General features: G+C 49.8%; 6 protein-coding genes across 6 annotated transcripts; 4 read left to right on the top strand and 2 right to left on the bottom strand.

Moving 5' to 3' along the window:
* The first annotated feature begins 421 nt into the window (after positions 1–421).
* Positions 422–1,386, top strand: EV420DRAFT_1762130 (NUDIX hydrolase domain-like protein). Its single transcript, XM_060480688.1, has 3 exons — positions 422–444; positions 498–581; positions 632–1,386. The coding sequence occupies exons 1-3, from the start codon at positions 432–434 to the stop codon at positions 1,207–1,209; spliced, it is 675 nt and encodes a 224-aa protein (XP_060333709.1). The 5' UTR covers positions 422–431; the 3' UTR covers positions 1,210–1,386.
* A 451-nt stretch (positions 1,387–1,837) lies between these two features.
* Positions 1,838–3,815, bottom strand: EV420DRAFT_1477671 (ammonium transporter; the record flags this gene model as incomplete). Its single annotated transcript, XM_060469437.1, has 11 exons — positions 1,838–2,047; positions 2,100–2,288; positions 2,339–2,430; positions 2,487–2,586; positions 2,636–2,769; positions 2,822–3,108; positions 3,205–3,307; positions 3,367–3,430; positions 3,489–3,552; positions 3,602–3,737; positions 3,791–3,815. The coding sequence occupies 11 exons, from the start codon at positions 3,813–3,815 to the stop codon at positions 1,838–1,840; spliced, it is 1,404 nt and encodes a 467-aa protein (XP_060333708.1).
* Positions 3,816–5,401: 1,586 nt separating this feature from the next.
* EV420DRAFT_139045 (uncharacterized protein) lies at positions 5,402–8,260 on the top strand. The gene is made up of 5 exons (XM_060468989.1): positions 5,402–6,378; positions 6,432–6,692; positions 6,746–7,606; positions 7,660–7,821; positions 7,869–8,260. Exons 1-5 carry the CDS (start codon positions 5,705–5,707, stop codon positions 8,131–8,133), a joined length of 2,223 nt encoding a protein of 740 aa, XP_060333707.1. The 5' UTR covers positions 5,402–5,704; the 3' UTR covers positions 8,134–8,260.
* Positions 8,224–12,433, bottom strand: EV420DRAFT_1528123 (uncharacterized protein). Its single transcript, XM_060472491.1, has 19 exons — positions 12,270–12,433; positions 12,090–12,219; positions 11,919–12,041; positions 11,731–11,869; positions 11,508–11,665; positions 11,367–11,455; positions 11,199–11,319; positions 10,569–11,152; positions 10,355–10,516; positions 10,181–10,307; positions 10,005–10,133; positions 9,821–9,950; positions 9,505–9,766; positions 9,346–9,451; positions 9,191–9,291; positions 9,104–9,140; positions 8,585–9,051; positions 8,305–8,531; positions 8,224–8,253 (listed from the first exon to the last, which is right to left on the bottom strand). Exons 1-19 carry the CDS (start codon positions 12,378–12,380, stop codon positions 8,247–8,249), a joined length of 3,210 nt encoding a protein of 1,069 aa, XP_060333706.1. The 5' UTR covers positions 12,381–12,433; the 3' UTR covers positions 8,224–8,246.
* On the top strand, positions 12,434–13,511 carry EV420DRAFT_1528118 (uncharacterized protein). Its single transcript, XM_060472490.1, has one exon. It carries the CDS (start codon positions 12,904–12,906, stop codon positions 13,177–13,179), a length of 276 nt encoding a protein of 91 aa, XP_060333705.1. The 5' UTR covers positions 12,434–12,903; the 3' UTR covers positions 13,180–13,511.
* Positions 13,512–16,417, top strand: EV420DRAFT_1305364 (uncharacterized protein; the record flags this gene model as incomplete). Its single annotated transcript, XM_060468475.1, has 4 exons — positions 13,512–14,894; positions 14,945–15,268; positions 15,321–16,072; positions 16,110–16,417. Exons 1-4 carry the CDS (start codon positions 13,990–13,992, stop codon positions 16,415–16,417), a joined length of 2,289 nt encoding a protein of 762 aa, XP_060333704.1. The 5' UTR covers positions 13,512–13,989.
* Positions 16,418–16,774: the final 357 nt, after the last annotated feature.

Here is a 16,774-nt window from a genome sequence, read left to right as displayed (position 1 = left end):
TGAGAGTTCCCGCCAGGGGTCTTCTGATAGTGAATACCTGACTGTGCCTTCATTAAAGGCGGATATCAGACTGGACGGAAGTAGAGTCCGTTCCTGACTTCTTATGTGTTCTTCACCTACTTACATCTCAGTGGCTACTGCTGTGAGTAAGGGCGCTGCAAATGTGTCTCCGCGGCACGGCTTTTTGTCTTGGGCGATTCACATCGGGGCCTTTCTGCAGACCGGGTCCAGATTAGTAGTAAAGACCCTCGCTCTTGATAGCAACGCCCGTATACTTTCTGTCGCCTTGCGACTCCTTTTACCGTTACAGTACACTTCGCCATTAAGAAAATGTATTTGTAGCCTCAAATGAAATAGCTTCACAAGTTGAGTCAACGTGGACCCACAACTGTACCGGCCCGATGACTCCCTGCCATTTACAAGTTACCACCATGCATCATTACCGTATGTTATTCGAGGCTCTTTTTGTCCTTTCTTTCATCCTAATTTATTATCAGATACATGGCCTCTAGCTGCCGTAGCTACTGCTGCAGGATTCTTGTTGTTGCCGTGGTTTTATCGACGATTCAAAAAACCAGCACGTGCGGCATCATTCCTGTTGATACTCGTTGAACGTTCACACCCCCTCCAGATCCACGTTACCCGAAGCAAACCAATCATTCCTCTGACCAATTCGTTCTCGCCGCCGGAGCCGTTGCTTTTCTGATTTCTCAAGATAAGCCGCTCAAAGTCTGCCTTGTGTACTACAAAAAGCGAAACGAATGGCTTCTCGCCAAAGGGCGGAAAGACGAGGGTGAAGACCTCGCGACAACGGCAGTTCGCGAAGTCTTGGAAGAGACGGGCTATGCCTGTACGCTTCTCCCTGTCGCACTACCCACACGTGCCACCCTTCCTTCCGCGTCAGTAGCTCACCAGGAAGATATACCGAGACTGTCGCAGAACTGTACAGAATCATTCGCTATCACCATCAGGCCCCTGCAGCAACCCAAGAATGTGAAACTGATATTCTGGTACGTCGCTTCGTTGGATGATCCCGAGGGGGCCCCTTGCGTTGGGACGCATATGGTAGCAGAGGGGTTTGAAGAGTCTGTGTTATTCGAAGTTGACAAGGCTCTGGAGAAGCTCACCTTTGAGGACGACAAAGACTTGTTGCGTTTGGCTGCAAAGTATGCTGAGCAGTATAAATGCGACCGCATGGCGTCTAGATAATGCATATGAATCCACACTGTATTCAATACATTTCCTGTATCTCCCTGTGAGCGTTTTTTATTATTTAACTCGGAGCGACCCAGTTCGTTTGACGGACCTGTCAGATACCAGCTTGTCCATCCAGCTTCCCTTGATGTCTGTATGATCGCCAAGCGCTAACGGACTATTTTTGCTATCTCTTGCATTAAATTCGTACCTGGTCCGGGATCCACTGACAGTACCCTTTACCTTACCGCTTCTGTGTAAACAACATAATTTTTACGATTTGGTATTAAGTCTAGGGCTTAGGGCAAAGGCTCATGACTCAATTTACCTCCTTCAGTCCGTCCTCGCCGGGTCAATTTATACTCTTCTTTAATCAAATGCTCAGCAAGGGTATCTATTGAATAACCGACTCATCAGGAAACACTCTTACGTGGGATTCTGATATTAATCTCTGCGGCGAGGGTACGATGGCAATAAACATTCTATCGTCGCACATTAAGCGACTACATATATACTAAAACGGATGATAATCTGTAAAGGAGCGTGAATAATTAAATAGGTACATATACGCTCCGCGAGCAAAAACAAAGAACAGCAATAAGATTAGAGCAAAGCAGCGGGAAAGACAGTGGAGACAAAAGAATTAGTGCACATGCGAACTCTGTCGTTCCTTCAGATACTGGTTTTCTGAATCCCGGCTCCCTCCATACCCGGTCGATAGTGGAGCATCGAAGCCAATATAGTCATACGCAAACTCGCCCATATCAGATTCGTCTATTCCCAGCTCCTCTACCTCTTCCGATACGCGTAGACGGAGGCCCGGGATGTAGTGCATGATCCACAAGATGATAGTCTGTGAAAATGAAGTGTGAGAGCATGCTGGAGGAAAGTGAACCGCGACTTACGGTCATCGTGAACGAATAACCCAGTCCAGCCGCTGAATCTGCGAGATGCCAAGCTAGCTGAACCCAATGACGGTCAAGCCAGCCTCCGGGAATGACGGTAAACCCGTCAAAGTGTGCTACGCTAGCCTGGGCGAAGAGCGCAGTAAGGAGGTTCCCGACGACTCCGCCAATGCCGTGGGACGCGAAGACCTGTTAAGAGGTATGAGTGAGGGGCGGCGAGGAAGGCGGGTGGAGCTTACATCGAGAGAATCATCGTAGCCAACGAAAAACTTAATTTGGGTTGCAAAGTTGCATACTGTGCCGGCCATGAAGCCAAAGAGGACGGCCGCGGCTACAAGGTGGAACGTTTTAGCCGTGGGTAACGGTGATTATTTAAATATTACTCACGAGCTCCAACGAATCCAGAGCCGGGAGTGATAGCCACTAATCCTGCGATAGCACCAGAACAGAAACCTACGGCAGACCACTTCCTCTCGATACGGTAATCCTGTATCGCAGATTGAGTGATTGAAACTTTGCAGCGAAAAATTCATTACCCAGAGCATCCATGTAAGCCCACCGACACTTGCCGCCAAGTTGGTGACGATGCAAGCCTGGGCGGCTCTCATGTTGGCAGCGAGAGCAGAGCCGCCGTTGAAGCCGAACCAGCCAACCCATAGAAATACGGTTCCTGCATATGACTAAGTCCAACTTGCCAAAGTAGAACACTCAGACGAAAATACCTAGGACCACATATGTTGTGTTATGAGGCTTGTATGCCAAGGCCTCTGTGCCGTACCCCCGACGCTTTCCAAGATAAACCGAAATAGCCAGAGCCGCCGTCCCTGAAGAGATATGCACCGGAGTTCCTCCAGCGAAATCTAGGCCTCCGAGAACGAATGTCCATCCGTTTGAGTTCCAAGTCCAGCATGCGATGGGGTTGTAAACGAGTGTAGACCAGAAGAAGACAAAGGCGAGCAAGGGTCCGAGGTGAGCACGCTCGGCGAAACCTCCTATTGCGAGCATGGGGCTAGAAAAAATGGTTCCGTCAGTTGGTTACCCTCTCCGAGTATAGAAATCCCAACATGCCACCATGACTGGGCATGACGTGGAAAAAAAGACGTACGTAATAATTGCGAACATGAGCTGGTATACACAGAAAACGATGGATGGGATTCTGGTACTTCCTATGGAAGGTTGCTCGAGGACCCCCTTGAGACCGAAATATTCTGGTGACACCGATCAGTCAGTCAAGATGAGACGAGCGACATGGTGCGGTTATTCTCACTTAAATTTCCGATGAAACGGCTTCCCGTCTCGCTGAATGTCAGTGAAAAGCCCCAGAAGAACCACTAGTGATAGAGTAGTATTGTCACTCTCTTGAAACTGAAGTTGGACATAAAGACGGACCTGGAAGGAAACCACCGCGATGGTCATCATGCTTAGGTATATCATAGATAGCGCGTTTTTTCGTCTGGAAAGTGGGTGAGCAGATAGGGTGCACTCATGGATAGGGATCCCACCTTAACAGCCCGGAATAGAAAAATCCAACGCCTGGTATCATTAACCACACCAGTGCCGTGCTCGCAAGGACCCATGCAATGTCACCAGGGTTGTAGACGACGGTCTTCCCGCCAGTTTGTACGGACATACTGCCAGCTATATTCATTCATGAGCCCCTTCATCCACCAAAAGAGCGAAAGATGACGTACAGGCATCGTAGTCGATGTTGACCATGTTTCCTGCTGTTGGAGGGGAAACGTTGCAGACAAGATGGAAAGGGTCCGAAACGGAAGGGGATCCCAGTATAAAAGTAGCAACTAGATTGATCTTGATCATATACAAATCATGATCATTTTCCCACAGTGCGATAGATAGACAGCATTTCCATCATCAGAACCATAAGGGAACTAGTTCACCTCTTCCTCTGAGTACGTATCAATGGAAGTAGACAGACGCTGAACGTTGGCGGATGCAGAACGCCGTCTGCACTTTACAGCGGCGGTGATTTGCGTCATACAGTACGTGGCGGGTATTTATCGAAAATCGCCGGATCACGACTTATCTATCTCGACTCGACCCACATTGCGCCTGTTGTGTGGTGGTCTGAATGAATGGAGATGTGCTTTTTATTTTTATGCTCTTTCGTCCTATTTTGTCGGCACTGCACTCGATAAGCCCAGATTCTGATACAAGCCTATTTCTTTTGTGTGTGCACTGGGGACGGTATTCGTTTTGCCTGATCTTGAACGCGGGATATGGTCCAGTTCGAGGTTGTCCGCGGGTACTATGTTATTTAGCATAGCTTGAACAGGTACGGTACCTTGGATCCCATGTGTTCACATCCACCTCTTATCGGTGGGCTCTAGAACTTCGGCGTACGCTTCTTTTCCGACCCCAGCCTGCAATATTTTCTAAGCGCTGAAGATATTGAAGCTTGGCATGCAGTACGGCATTGGTTTGGTTCGCAGGTATCTTTTCGAAGCTGGAAAACTTGAATAGGTCTGATCCCGGATCCGCTCGGAAATTTGAGTACCCCTTTAAGATCGAAATAGAAAATTCGACAGCCGCTACGATCACTTTGCTTGTGCGACCGACCTTATCTGAATCTGCATGAATTTCGATATCGTCGCCGGAAGGTTCACCCTTAACACGAACCCATGCCGTCATACCTTGGAACACAGCCTCGCGGCGAACTGGACAGCGACTTATCTTCAGCTGATGGCTTATTCCGTGGGTACACTTCATCTGCTAATACTGTTCGATAGATGAGGGGCTTGACAAGATCATGGCAGGCCTGAAAGAACCAGGAGTCCTCCAAGCGCGGCTATTAAGTAGCATTTGAGATTTATATCCGGTCTAGCCGGAGGTAACCGCCGTCCTACACCCTTCTAATCTTGCCAATTCTCATCACTAGTGTATCGGACAGGACGCTCGAAGACCCTTCGCGTTTGCCCCCTTTTGTGTTCACGAGACGTTGCGAACTTGTTCTGGTTTATCCGAGGTGCTCATTAATAGACTCTATAGTACGTCAAGCCCACCAGTATGTCCCTCACCTTTTGTCCACACGGCCAGGCAGAATGATGGTTGAACAATAGATGTCGTCTAGGGCCGCATCGGGACGAAGACGGCTGCAATCAGGAAACACTTCTTCATCGTCAAAGTCGAAGCCACTGAAGGCTACGAATGCAGCGTTAACGGGGGGGCACATTGAGAAAAGTTTTCTGGGTGCTCTGCGACCATTGGTGCGTGGGTAGTGACATTACTGTCGATCGTTGTTAAATGACCACGTGTTGTACCGACAGCGCCCGACACGCTCCGCCCAAGCGCCCCTATCTTCGCCGCCGACCCCGACGCCCTCGACGTCGTACGCGCCTGGCACGGCGCTACCAGAGGGCAGAGACGGAGCCCCCCCGCCGTCGTTAGCCTCGAGTGACCCGCCACGGTCACCCCTTGGCCTTGTTCCGCCACTCTCCCCTGCGTCTAATAATACCTTGAGTGTGCTTTCTCCGCTACGGAAAGGCGAAAATGTATATTTGCCAACTCCCCCACCTCCGCCACTTGAGTCACGGGCAGGGTCCTCCGATTCCGGTTCGGTGATCTCAAATGCTAGCTCCCACTCCTCCATGGACGTTAATGTTCCAACTTCGTATTTTTCCCACTCCTCTGGCTCCACAGATTCCCAGCCCACATCATCTCCTTCTGCGTTCGTCTTTCCATCCTCACGCTCCAGAGCCCACCCAGCCTCGCCCCCTCCAAAGTTCAAACTCAAGTCAAAAAAGAACAAAGGGAAACAGGTAGAAACCCAGGTCTATCCGGTTGCGTCGAGTCCACCCGGCCGCCAGTCGCCTGAGCCATCTCCGTCAGTCGTTAGTTCTTCGGGCTCTTCGTCCAATCCCTCGTCTCTCCGCTCGCACAATTCTACGGAAGTTGGATCACCCAGCTTTGTCTTCCCCTCATCCAGATCCAGAGCACACCCGAACTCGCCTCCTCCAAAGCTGAAACTTCCTCTAAAAAAGAAATCCAAGTCTTCTACTGGCAGCGACCGGCAGAGTGATCCACATCGTCGTTTCATGGGTATACCCATAAACAGGAAAAAGAAAGCTAGTCAAGACCAATCTGCTGACACAGGTTCAGACTTATCGGCCTCGGATCCTTCTTCGCGACCATCTTCAAGCGATACCGCTTCTTTCATAGGATCTACGAGTTTCAGCATAGAACCACGATGGGCATCTACGTCATCACCGTCTAAGCGCGACTCGTATCCTCTCGATCCGTACGACTCGATACTGTTAGAACAGTGTGTTACCCGTGTTAAATTACCCTATTTTCTACTAACCTGCATCCATGTAGGGACCGTCTAGGTACCGAGCTATTAAAGCGTCTAAACAGCGTCGATGGCCCTTCCTTTCACCATTATGGAAATAATCCCCCTGCTACTGTGCTTGACTTGGGCTGCGGCGAAGGTCGTTGGATACTCGATGCAGCTGTAGCTTGGAAAGGCTACGGGACAAAAGTCACAGGCTTCGATATGGTTGATATCACGAAATCGCTTCGCACTGCAGCTGCTCGGAACGGAGTATCTGAGAATATCTCTTTTGTGAAAGGCAACTTGTATGTCCATTCAATTTGTCTTTCAGTGCTCCAGTACTGATGGCTACCCGCAGTGTGAAGAGCGAGCTCCCGTTTCCGAGTGATTCGTTTGATCTCGTGCGAATGTCCAATCTGACATATGCGATATCCTTTGAGAAATGGGAATTCGTTCTCCGAGAAGCCTGTCGTGTGTTGACCGTCGGTGGGAGACTAGAACTGATTGATGACCACGTCTTTTTTCCATACGGCAAGTCAGCCCTGCCAACGGTACCACCCACCGAGCCCAGCGACGCCGATTCATTAGCACGATATTCTCAGCTGCATCCTGACAGTGATCGTGTCGATCCCATAACTGAGGGGGATGACTACGACATAGAAGAAGAGGAGGAAGAAGAGGAGGAGGCCTCTGATACTGCAACGCTGAATTGCAAAGGACGCAACCCAACAAGCACCGCGAGCGGACTGACCCGGCATTCCGTCTCCTCCTCTCTTGTTCCTGTGGAGTTCCAAGCTGATCCATGGACAGAGCAAGCATCTGCTGCACGAGAACTGGAGACCCTCTTTGAGCATCTACACAACGAGAAATATGGCATCCACCTTTGTCCAAGCCAATTCATCGTGGAGATGCTGCAGGAGATATTTGGGCACTCGAGAGAAGTACGAACGATGCATTTGACGCTGGCTCCGGCGAATCCCGTGCTCGAGAAGGGTCAACCGCCTGAGGAAATCCACCAGCTAACACATGCACCGGGGCTCATGCTGTGGCCCTCCACGCTCATTCCGTTGCCTCGGACAGAGATTGAAGTCCATGCATTGAAACATCCAAGGGTCCTTTTGTCACTTAAAGCGGCCCTGACGAGCTATGCGGTCGAGATTGCTGAGGAAGATGAAGTTGATGAAGAAGCGGTGAAAGAATCTTTGTGGGATTATGAAGGGTGAGTATGCAAGTTGTCTCTGAAGGATATTTGATTTCTTATATGGCTACTAGGTTTTTGCACGAGCGGTTCAACCCTCCGCAGTACACCCATGCACATCCTCAGGTTGCATCCTATGCTCGACAGGATTCGGACAATAGAAGCACGCGAGCCTCTATATTTTCCATTGGTTCTGTTTCATCTGAAGGCCGATCTGCGATGCGGGAGTATCAATCGTGAGTCTCCCTCCGTCGTCCGTCTTGCTCCTTTCTTATATATTCAGTGAACTCCGTGATCACCTCGCGTGGTCCCTCGAAGATATAAGGGTATCGCCTCCACCACGCCTACACATGCCGCACTCTCACGATGATGGCCACTCCCGAACAGCTGCGCCGAGTATCTTGACATTACCAAGCTTTGCGACGTTCAACCCAACGGACACAGCAGCTCCTCCGGATTATTCTCGCCATGAGCCCACCCACGTTCGGACATTTCATGTCTTTGAGGCTATCAAAATGGATGAAACGCTCCTTGGGGCTGCAGTATAACTGTTACTGTATGTTTTGATGTACACCGTTAGATACGCGGGTGTAATCTTTATCCTTCCATGCACAATGATATCATAGGATTCAAGGATACATATATCGTACATTGATGAGTCTCAAACGCTATTACGAGAAGGTCAATGGCTGTTTAAATCATGTAAGTGGAAGGCTTACCCATAAACATACTCCACTTCATCTACACCCGCACCAGAGGCAAATGCGGAATCCTCACGAGGAGCGTGTCCTACTTCGGGGAGATCCTCATCTTCATCTTCCAAATCAATAGGGCTATCACTGTCCAAGCCAAAGGGTATGACGGGACGTAGACCGCTCCCAGAGCTCGAACGTCTTCCGCCAGCAGGAGATTTGGGTAGAGCGGCCATTGTCTTGGGACTCATGTGCTAGAGGGAGATAAATGTGCGGGAATCAAACAGAAAAAATGGAGCATACGAACCTCCCAGTCATTCCTATTCTCATCATGACCCTGAGGTTCGTCCCGGTTCAGCCGAGCGTCATCACCTAGATCACCAATAGAGACAATACTCTCGCTATCGCTTATACCATCGGCAATGTCAGCAGCGAAATCCACCGGGAACCGATGCCAGGCGGAGGTTCCCTCCAATAACGGACCGCCCTGTTCATCGGACCATCCGAGGTCGGATATATACTCCTCGTACTCATCCTCAAAGTTGATATCCTCGGCCGTGTAAGGGAGGAATATCGAGGGATCAGGAGCTTGAGAACGAGCCGGAGGGAACACATCCGCATCCACAATGTTAGGCGTTCCATTGGGCCGGATAATATTAGATAGCTCCGGACCGGGATGGAGACCTTCTATGTGATGCGACATGCTCCCCGAACGGCGGTGTAACGGGCTGAATTGGTTTGCGGTCGCGTTGGTACCGTATCGCTTGGTGTTGTCTAGGTGACTTCGTTTAGGAAGCACAGAGTAAGACGGGGAACTCTGACTTACAGAATTTGACGAGGTGTCGCAAAGCCGTCTCCTGAGCCTGACGAAGAAAACAGTCAGAATAGGATGTTCATAGATCGGACAACCTACAGAGGCATCGGCGGCATCGTCAGTTTCTGAACCCGTTAACCATTCATCACGAAGGTCCGGCCTGCAATTCAAATATATGGCTGTGATGAGTTTCATGTTGCCTGAGAAATGTAATGAGAGAATTAAATAAGAAAGCCATAACGGAACACTCGTACTTTGTCTCCATTTTCGACCACAGAATGGAACCTGACTTTTGAGCAACTTAAGCAAGTGGAGTTGTAACATTGGATGTTGAACCCTCAGTATCCGCTTCAATACCGCCTGATTGACAGCATTATTAGTTCATCACTAGCCTGTGCTTCTGGGCCACTCACAGAGCTTTTGTATTGGATTAACATCCAAATTCTATGCGATCGGTGTTTTGACAGCTTCTGCATAATCTTCGCAAAATTGATGGTCGAAAAGAAGTTCCTCCACGAGAAATCAGTAACCATCTCGACCTCTTCCTCCAAAACATCTCCGTTGGGCAGTGTACGCGTCTTCGTAATTGTATGTCTTGGTGGTTTCAGCATAGAGTCTTCCGGCCGTATCGGCTGAGGATTTTTTGAGAAATGGAGATAACAATATCGGAAGAAGCTAGAGAAGGCCATTAATGCCAATATCAATGATACGGGAACAGTCATGACTGACTTGTTTTCGGGAGAATCATTACGCACTACAAGAGACGTAGAGACTTCTTGCAACCCGAACATTTTCAGAAGCAGTAACAAGCAATTTGTGTCCAGTAATAGCTGCCCTAAGTGATGAAACTTCATGACGTCTAAAGGAGGAGATCATCGTCAGGCATTCAACACTAAACTTTGTGTAGACTTACGTGACACCTTGAACCATTTCAAAACCATGAGCAGAATGGCGGACACGGCCTTGGATGTAATTTCTCGGTGTCGAGTGACATCAAGTTCATCTAGGGTTGGCGTAGGAGGAGGGATAGGGGGCTCCTGTGCTATGCGTCTTTCAGTCAAGGAAGCGCCATCCGAAGTATCAACTTACGCGAAGCAACACCAGGGAACATCGTAGCTGCTTGCGGAAGTGGCATGTTCGTGCCTGCTGTAACCGTAGCTAACAGCAGCTTGAGACAAACCAGAACCCATCCGGATAGAACAGGTAGACCAGCACTCTAAGGCATGTGTCAATTAACGCCTAAATGCTCAAGGACAGGCTTACGTAGATCTGCTCGACGCGTTTCAGGCGCATCAAATCTTCCCGTCGTTCTTTCGCCTTTCGCTTCTCCGCGGGGGTCTCCGCACGTTCCACGGCCTCGGTCGCCTCAGCGATTTTGGCATCTAGAAGGGCGACGTCAGGCAATGGCTCAGCCGATTCCGATTCCTATACCAAGTTTAAGGTTCCGTGGTACTGAAATGAAGACGAAAGGGCCCACCTTTGCTGTGAAGGTTGACGGCTCGAATTCACCCTCTGACCCTGGCATATGATCTAACCCGCTCTCAAAGGTCATACAATCCTCCCTGGTTCGCCACATTTGAGTCAATGACAGACTGACGTACATGTGCCTAGAATACAATTTATCGGCTTCATCGATGGCGAACGGCACGAGTCTAGCATCTTTACTCTGAGTTTTCGAGAAGGGAAACAAGAAAGGCCGGTTCTGGTCTGTTTGGTACTGCTGCTTCTTCGGCTTTGGACCGACGGGGGGTGGTGGCGAAGGAGCAGGAGTCGCTGGTTGAGGGATAGGTCGATAGCCGTTATTATGCTGCTGATGGAACATCATGTTATTGTGCGAAGGAAGGTTTGGCTGATTCTCGGACTCGTCGTTGTGATAGTGATGGCGTACAGGAATGGGGGAGAATGCTTGTGCCAACTTGGATGTGAAATTTGGACTGGCTAATTTGGGAATGGGAGACTCGATAGGTGGAGGTGGGGGAGGAGTGAAGGTGGGGTATTTCACAAAGGTTTCTTGACGGAATGCTTCAATGTCGAAAGGTGACGATTTGATGATTGTGGCACCTATTTCCGTGTCAGAGAGCGTAAAGGCAAAGGCAAAGCGAGCTACCTTCAGGAGCCTCGGGACTATTCGACAGTCCTCCCAGTTCTCTCGCAAGTTTTTTGACCCTAGCATAATCGCGGTATCCACCAAAGCAAGCTAATAAAGTTTTCCAAAGGAGCAATAACAGCTAAAGAATGGTTGAGAGTGAGGTCTTCTCTGAAAAAACCTTGCTACCTTTTTCACAGGATATCCCTTAGCACTTTTATCACGTAGACCTGAGACGACACTAAACACGTAGACGGGAAGGGGCGGGTCCAGACTCACTTCAATGATCTATTAGTACGGAGAGGAGATTTCAAAGCATGACCCACGTACTCAATTCGTCTGCGAACTCGTCATGTCCCTTGAATATCTCAATCAAATGGTACAACATCCCGACATAGACAGAAAGCTCTGTCAATACTTCTTCCAGGAGATTAGACTTCTCCTCGGGTGAAACACGCAAATGCGCAATATCGGTGTCCGAGAGACTACTGTTTAACGACGAGCACAATAAGCGTGAGTGGACATCCTAGATGGAAAGATTGTAGTTGCTTGCCATAGCAAATCATGTTTTGAACTTGCAATCTTCATGGCTTCCACGATCGCGCTAACACCGTTCGCTGCTCGGACAATTTTGCAGTTTTCAAAGATCCAATGAAGCTGATGTTCTGGTGATACTGTCTCCGCAAACGTCCCTACGAACCGATCATGTCGAGTCGACAATCATCAAGAAAAAAGCCGAACCTTGGACGATGTAGAAAAGCCGGCGCGCGTTTGTGAACCGAATCACGGCATCTCGGTGTTCGAGTCCTTCGAGGAGCAGTTCGACGTGAGCTTTGCGCTGGGGAGGTGGGGTCTTGGTCCATTCTTGGGGTATGTTACGTGTGAATATTTTCAGAGATGCATTTTACCCACCTCCATCGAAAGATCCGTGCCACGCCCTCAAATTCTCCGCTACCTGGGGCATCTCGACATACGAATATAGCTCATCGATCTCGTTCATAACTGAGTCTTCATCATCATAGTTGTAGTCGTACCACCATTGCTAGATCATCTTTTAGCGTTTCATTGACGAAGGAGAAGATGGGCACGTACTTTCGGTTTAGGTATAGAATTAACCATGGTCCTCAACTGGCCGAGAGTAATGGAATCCTGATTCGCGTTGTTCACCCCATTTCCATCTGGGTTTGGTCCAATAAACGACATTTTGACGCGTCTAATTGACTTGCATGAAGTGGAAATGGTATAGTCGTCGTACTAGCAAATGGTAATCAGGAGGCCTAAAGGGATTGCTTGGAATAGAGATGTCAGCCAAACAACTACGTCATGATGCAAAGGGCCGAACTCGTATCCTCCCCATCTCAACGGGGGTTGGCTTCTCTCTGATTTAATGGGCGCTTACCCCTCCTAACCCTACTTCTGCTCCGCCCTACCAACAATATGTTTATCTTGGCAAAGTTCGAATCTCTAGTGAATCTTGATCATCTCCTGGTCTGAAAGTATACTAGTATTCCCACTTGCGTCCATAAATCTCACGTAGGCTGGGACATGCCGCACGATAGCGTGTACTATCGGCTGCGAATGTGGGTATCTCCGGAGTACGTGCTGGAAACCTTTTGTGTGTGTTACCAAGTATCGTTTGTTTCTTCCCTGTCGATCTTGATATCGAACTCCGAGCGGTGCGACGTTTCTGTTTCTGCCGTCCGGAACGTTTCTATATAACTCACGCATGACACATATTGGCGGCCTGATTGGTATTCTCGGTCGTCTGGGCGTGTTTCATTTGGCTCGAACCATCGGGATCCCGCATGGCTCGTTGTACCAACACGTGTTGGATGGTCGCTCGTCGACACGTAGGCTATCTCTATTCCCATATAAGCCGGCCTCATCATACCGTGAGCTGCGCGCTAGAGGCGTATATGGAATGTCTCGGCCAACGGATAGGTACATAGATTATGACTCGAGAGCCGCTGGCGAATCAGATACATGGAACACTGGGTACTAGTGGGGTACTGATGAAGAAATCCGGTAATACATAGTGCTCCGGGTTAACACACGGGGTACTGTTTTGCGATCGATCAGGAAATTTTTTCAGAATAGGATAACAGGAGGGTTTGTCAGGTACCCAGTGGCGAAGCTAGGACTACCTAGGCCAAGGGCAGACAGCAGCGCAGTTGGGGGGGGAAAGGGCAGTGACTGTATCGACAGTACTAATAAATTGAATTACACCCGTCTCGGTCTGTCTCATGCCGTACTGGATGCGTTCGCATGTCGGACGGAGCAACCGAGTCATAGTCTATTACTTAAGCAGATATATAAGGCGTGGCAGTCAGCCTAAAAAGTGACCATCCCTCCACCGTGTGCGACGTCGACCTCATCCCGTCGATTCTGTTGCCAGGTCTCTCTATTCCATATACCATCGTCAGCCGAGACTGAAGAGGGTACTCTGTGCTTCTTGCCTTGCTGAAAAAATTGCAGGGGTAGACTTGCCCGGCAGCAGCCAAGGACGCCACCACTGCGTTTTTTCTCCAGCAGCCCAGTAGCAGCCAAGCAGCCCAGCAGCTAGCTCGGACCATCCAAAAGGCACGCCTTTGCTGTGCGTCTGCCATCGATTCGACCTTCGACAGCTCTCGACCCCGACTTTTTTCTCTTCTCTTCTCTTTTTCACGACACACCTTACGACCCCCTTTTTTCTCGCTCGCTCGACTCTCTCGCTCCTTCATTCGAAAGAGCGACCTTGGATCCGAATATCGACGTCGCTGCTGACTCCGTTGTGTCCGTAGTGCTCGATATCTTTGGTCCGTTTCAACTGCAGATGCCAGTTCCAGTTCCAGTTCACTCAAAACAGCCTGCGCATCCCGTTATCAAGAAACATCACATCGACGACGGCCATTCAAATCCCTTTTTTAGTCTGACTTGCTCTCTCCCCGTGGCCCCCACGGGCCCACCTCCCTCCTTTGGCACCCGCGAGCAGTGGATCAACTCGCTGCCATCGTGGAGGAGGACAAAGCCTCGCAGGATCTGGGAGGAGGACTCTCGTCTTGTAGCCCGTCGTTTAGAGCAGGATTTTTCTCAAGGGTTAGCTGTCGCGGCCAACGCGTCTGTTATTAAAGGAGCGCACGCTGAAGCGTGCATTCCGCCCCTGTTCAATTTTCTTCAGTCACCCGACCTACACTCTTCTCCACTCGACGGTGACGCCGACGACGAAATGAGCTCAGAAGGCTCTACCGTCAGCCAGCCTCGTTCTGGCGGTCAATGGGGTGATGGTTCCCCTGAAGAGCATCAGCCACAGCGTGACGATATCAAGATGTCTGTCCACCCGGCTCCAGCGGCTTCGTACGAGAGAGGCGCATTTTCACCCATCTTCGAGGAAACATCTCCCGGAGATAACAGCGGCTCAAGTCCTATTGGGCCCGCCACCCCATTTGCCGACTTCGTTGACCGCGCTGTCGCAGCCGATGGTTACGATGTTGAATATGGTGTTCCTGCCATTTCCACTGACGACATGCCCTACGGCATCAACAAGTGCGACTATGATTATTATCAGCCGCAGCCATCCATCGTCGAAGAACCCAAAGAGCCAGTCCTAGCTCCCGAGGTGGTAACTCCATCTGCATCTGTTGGGTACAAAAAGTTGGCCGAGCCACTATCCGAGTGGATTGCAAATTATGTCTGGAAGACTTGTTCTACTGAGGGTGCCTTCCCTTTCCGCGGCACACCGTACGTTTCCTGTTCCTATTTTCGTCTTATTTACTCACTTCTATGCCTAGACCCACGTTTTCGAGGCAGTATCCAAGGGACCCTCCTGAATACCTTGCTTCCCTTATTCATTCTTTACTGTTGTCCACCCTTCTGCAGCCTTCCGCCATTTTCCTTGCTCTCTGGTATATTGTTCGACTTCCAGTCTCCTTTGGGACGATTACTATCAGCGATGAAGACGTCAAAGAACTTCGTTTTAGAGCGGCTCTTCTCGGCACAGATCACGGGCACAATCAAGAGATGATGGAAGCTAGTGCGCCCTTCCGTCTTGCGGTTTTGGGGTGCATGCTCGCCAACAAGTGGCTTGATGATCACACATTTTCGAACAAGACTTGGTAAGCTTGCTTTTTTACTCATCCGAGTTGTCATGCTCATTCATTTGTCAAGGCATACAATTTCCAATGTTCCCATCCATGCGCTGAATCATCTCGAGTCCCTTGCCTTGGACATTTTCGGCTACGACTTGTCGATTACCAATGAACATTGGTCGCAGTGGCTTTCGCATGTGATGTCGTACCATTTGTCATTGTCGTCGTCTCATCCTCAGCCCATTTCCCGTCCATCGGCCAATCCACACTCCATTATTCGTAAGGCTATCGATGAGGTCATCAAGGCACCGGCTGTCTGTAATTTTGATCCCTCTCGTCCTCAGCCTGTGTTCATTGGCTTGGAGGAACGTCGGAGAGAAAAGCTAGAGAGGGAGCAAGCCATGGCACTCGAGCTCGCCGAGTTCGACATCGATGAGGGTGGTCCTCTCCGTGAGGAATATATACCCAAACGACGGGTTAGTGGTGCTAGCTCTACCTACAGCAGTGGCTCCAGGGAGAACGATTCTCACGTTTCATCCGGTTGGGATAGGCATAATGCGCAACCCGTCAAAGGATTGCCTCCGCCTGCCAAGTGGAGTCCTGCAGGAGATGAGCCCATTTTGAGGGACAGGAACCGCGGTAGTGCGCAGTACATCGCAGTGCAACCGCCTCCGTTGAATGCAGTTTCCTACCATCTGGTACCCGCGTACCCCCATGAAGTAGGATACCAGGGTCATCATTGGCCCACGGCCGGTACCTATGTACAGCACGCTCCGATGTCTCTGGCCTATGCCTACGACATGGCACCCTCTTCGCCATCCTGCGCTTCCTGTTTATAGTCATCCGCAGCTTGTTCTTCCCATTCCAGTTTCGCATTCTCGTTCGCATTCGCAACCTTACCAAGAGACTACAGATAGTCGTAATCATCTGCGCTCATACTCTCAGTCACAGTTCCAATATCGCTGCAGCGACATCCGCATGACTGCAAACGAAGCTCCATCTCCTCCTGAGTTGGATGGACAATGGGGTATTCACGGCCAAGGCGTATCCTCCTCCTACGTTTACTCCTCATTCACAGCGCCAGCTACCAATCTGCTTGGCTCAGGACTTGAGCACATCGCCTTCGTTTTCTCGATTTCTCTGGAACAAACCACAGAATGCTCGATTCCCCCTTAGACCGCATATTCCTGTCAGCACTCCGTCACTGTTTATACATTACGCTCGACTTGAACCACCGATGACACTACTGCAGTTGGTGGACTATTTTCACTCTCTCTTTCAGCCTAATGGGCTTGTACCTATTATTATTGTGAATAACCGGCTCTATGGTCCTCTCGGTCCTGCTTCCTTGTCTGTTTCATAGCGGTCTTCATTCTTCATTCTTCCACATCATCGTCAACTGGCCCCGGTTCGCATATATATTTTCCGCATCACACAATCGGCCCTTCATCCACCACCCACATCTTTTCTGGATATCCGGAGAGGTTGGGTAGCATGCCATTCCTCGTTGCAGGGGACTACACGAGACTTTTT

The sequence above is a fragment of the Desarmillaria tabescens genome (assembly GCF_030435595.1).
Source record: "Desarmillaria tabescens strain CCBAS 213 chromosome Unknown EV420scaffold_10, whole genome shotgun sequence".
In the NCBI taxonomy this organism is placed as follows: domain Eukaryota; kingdom Fungi; phylum Basidiomycota; class Agaricomycetes; order Agaricales; family Physalacriaceae; genus Desarmillaria; species Desarmillaria tabescens.
Note: the sequence above shows the minus strand (reverse complement) of the source record. Positions and strands in the feature narration are given on the sequence as shown.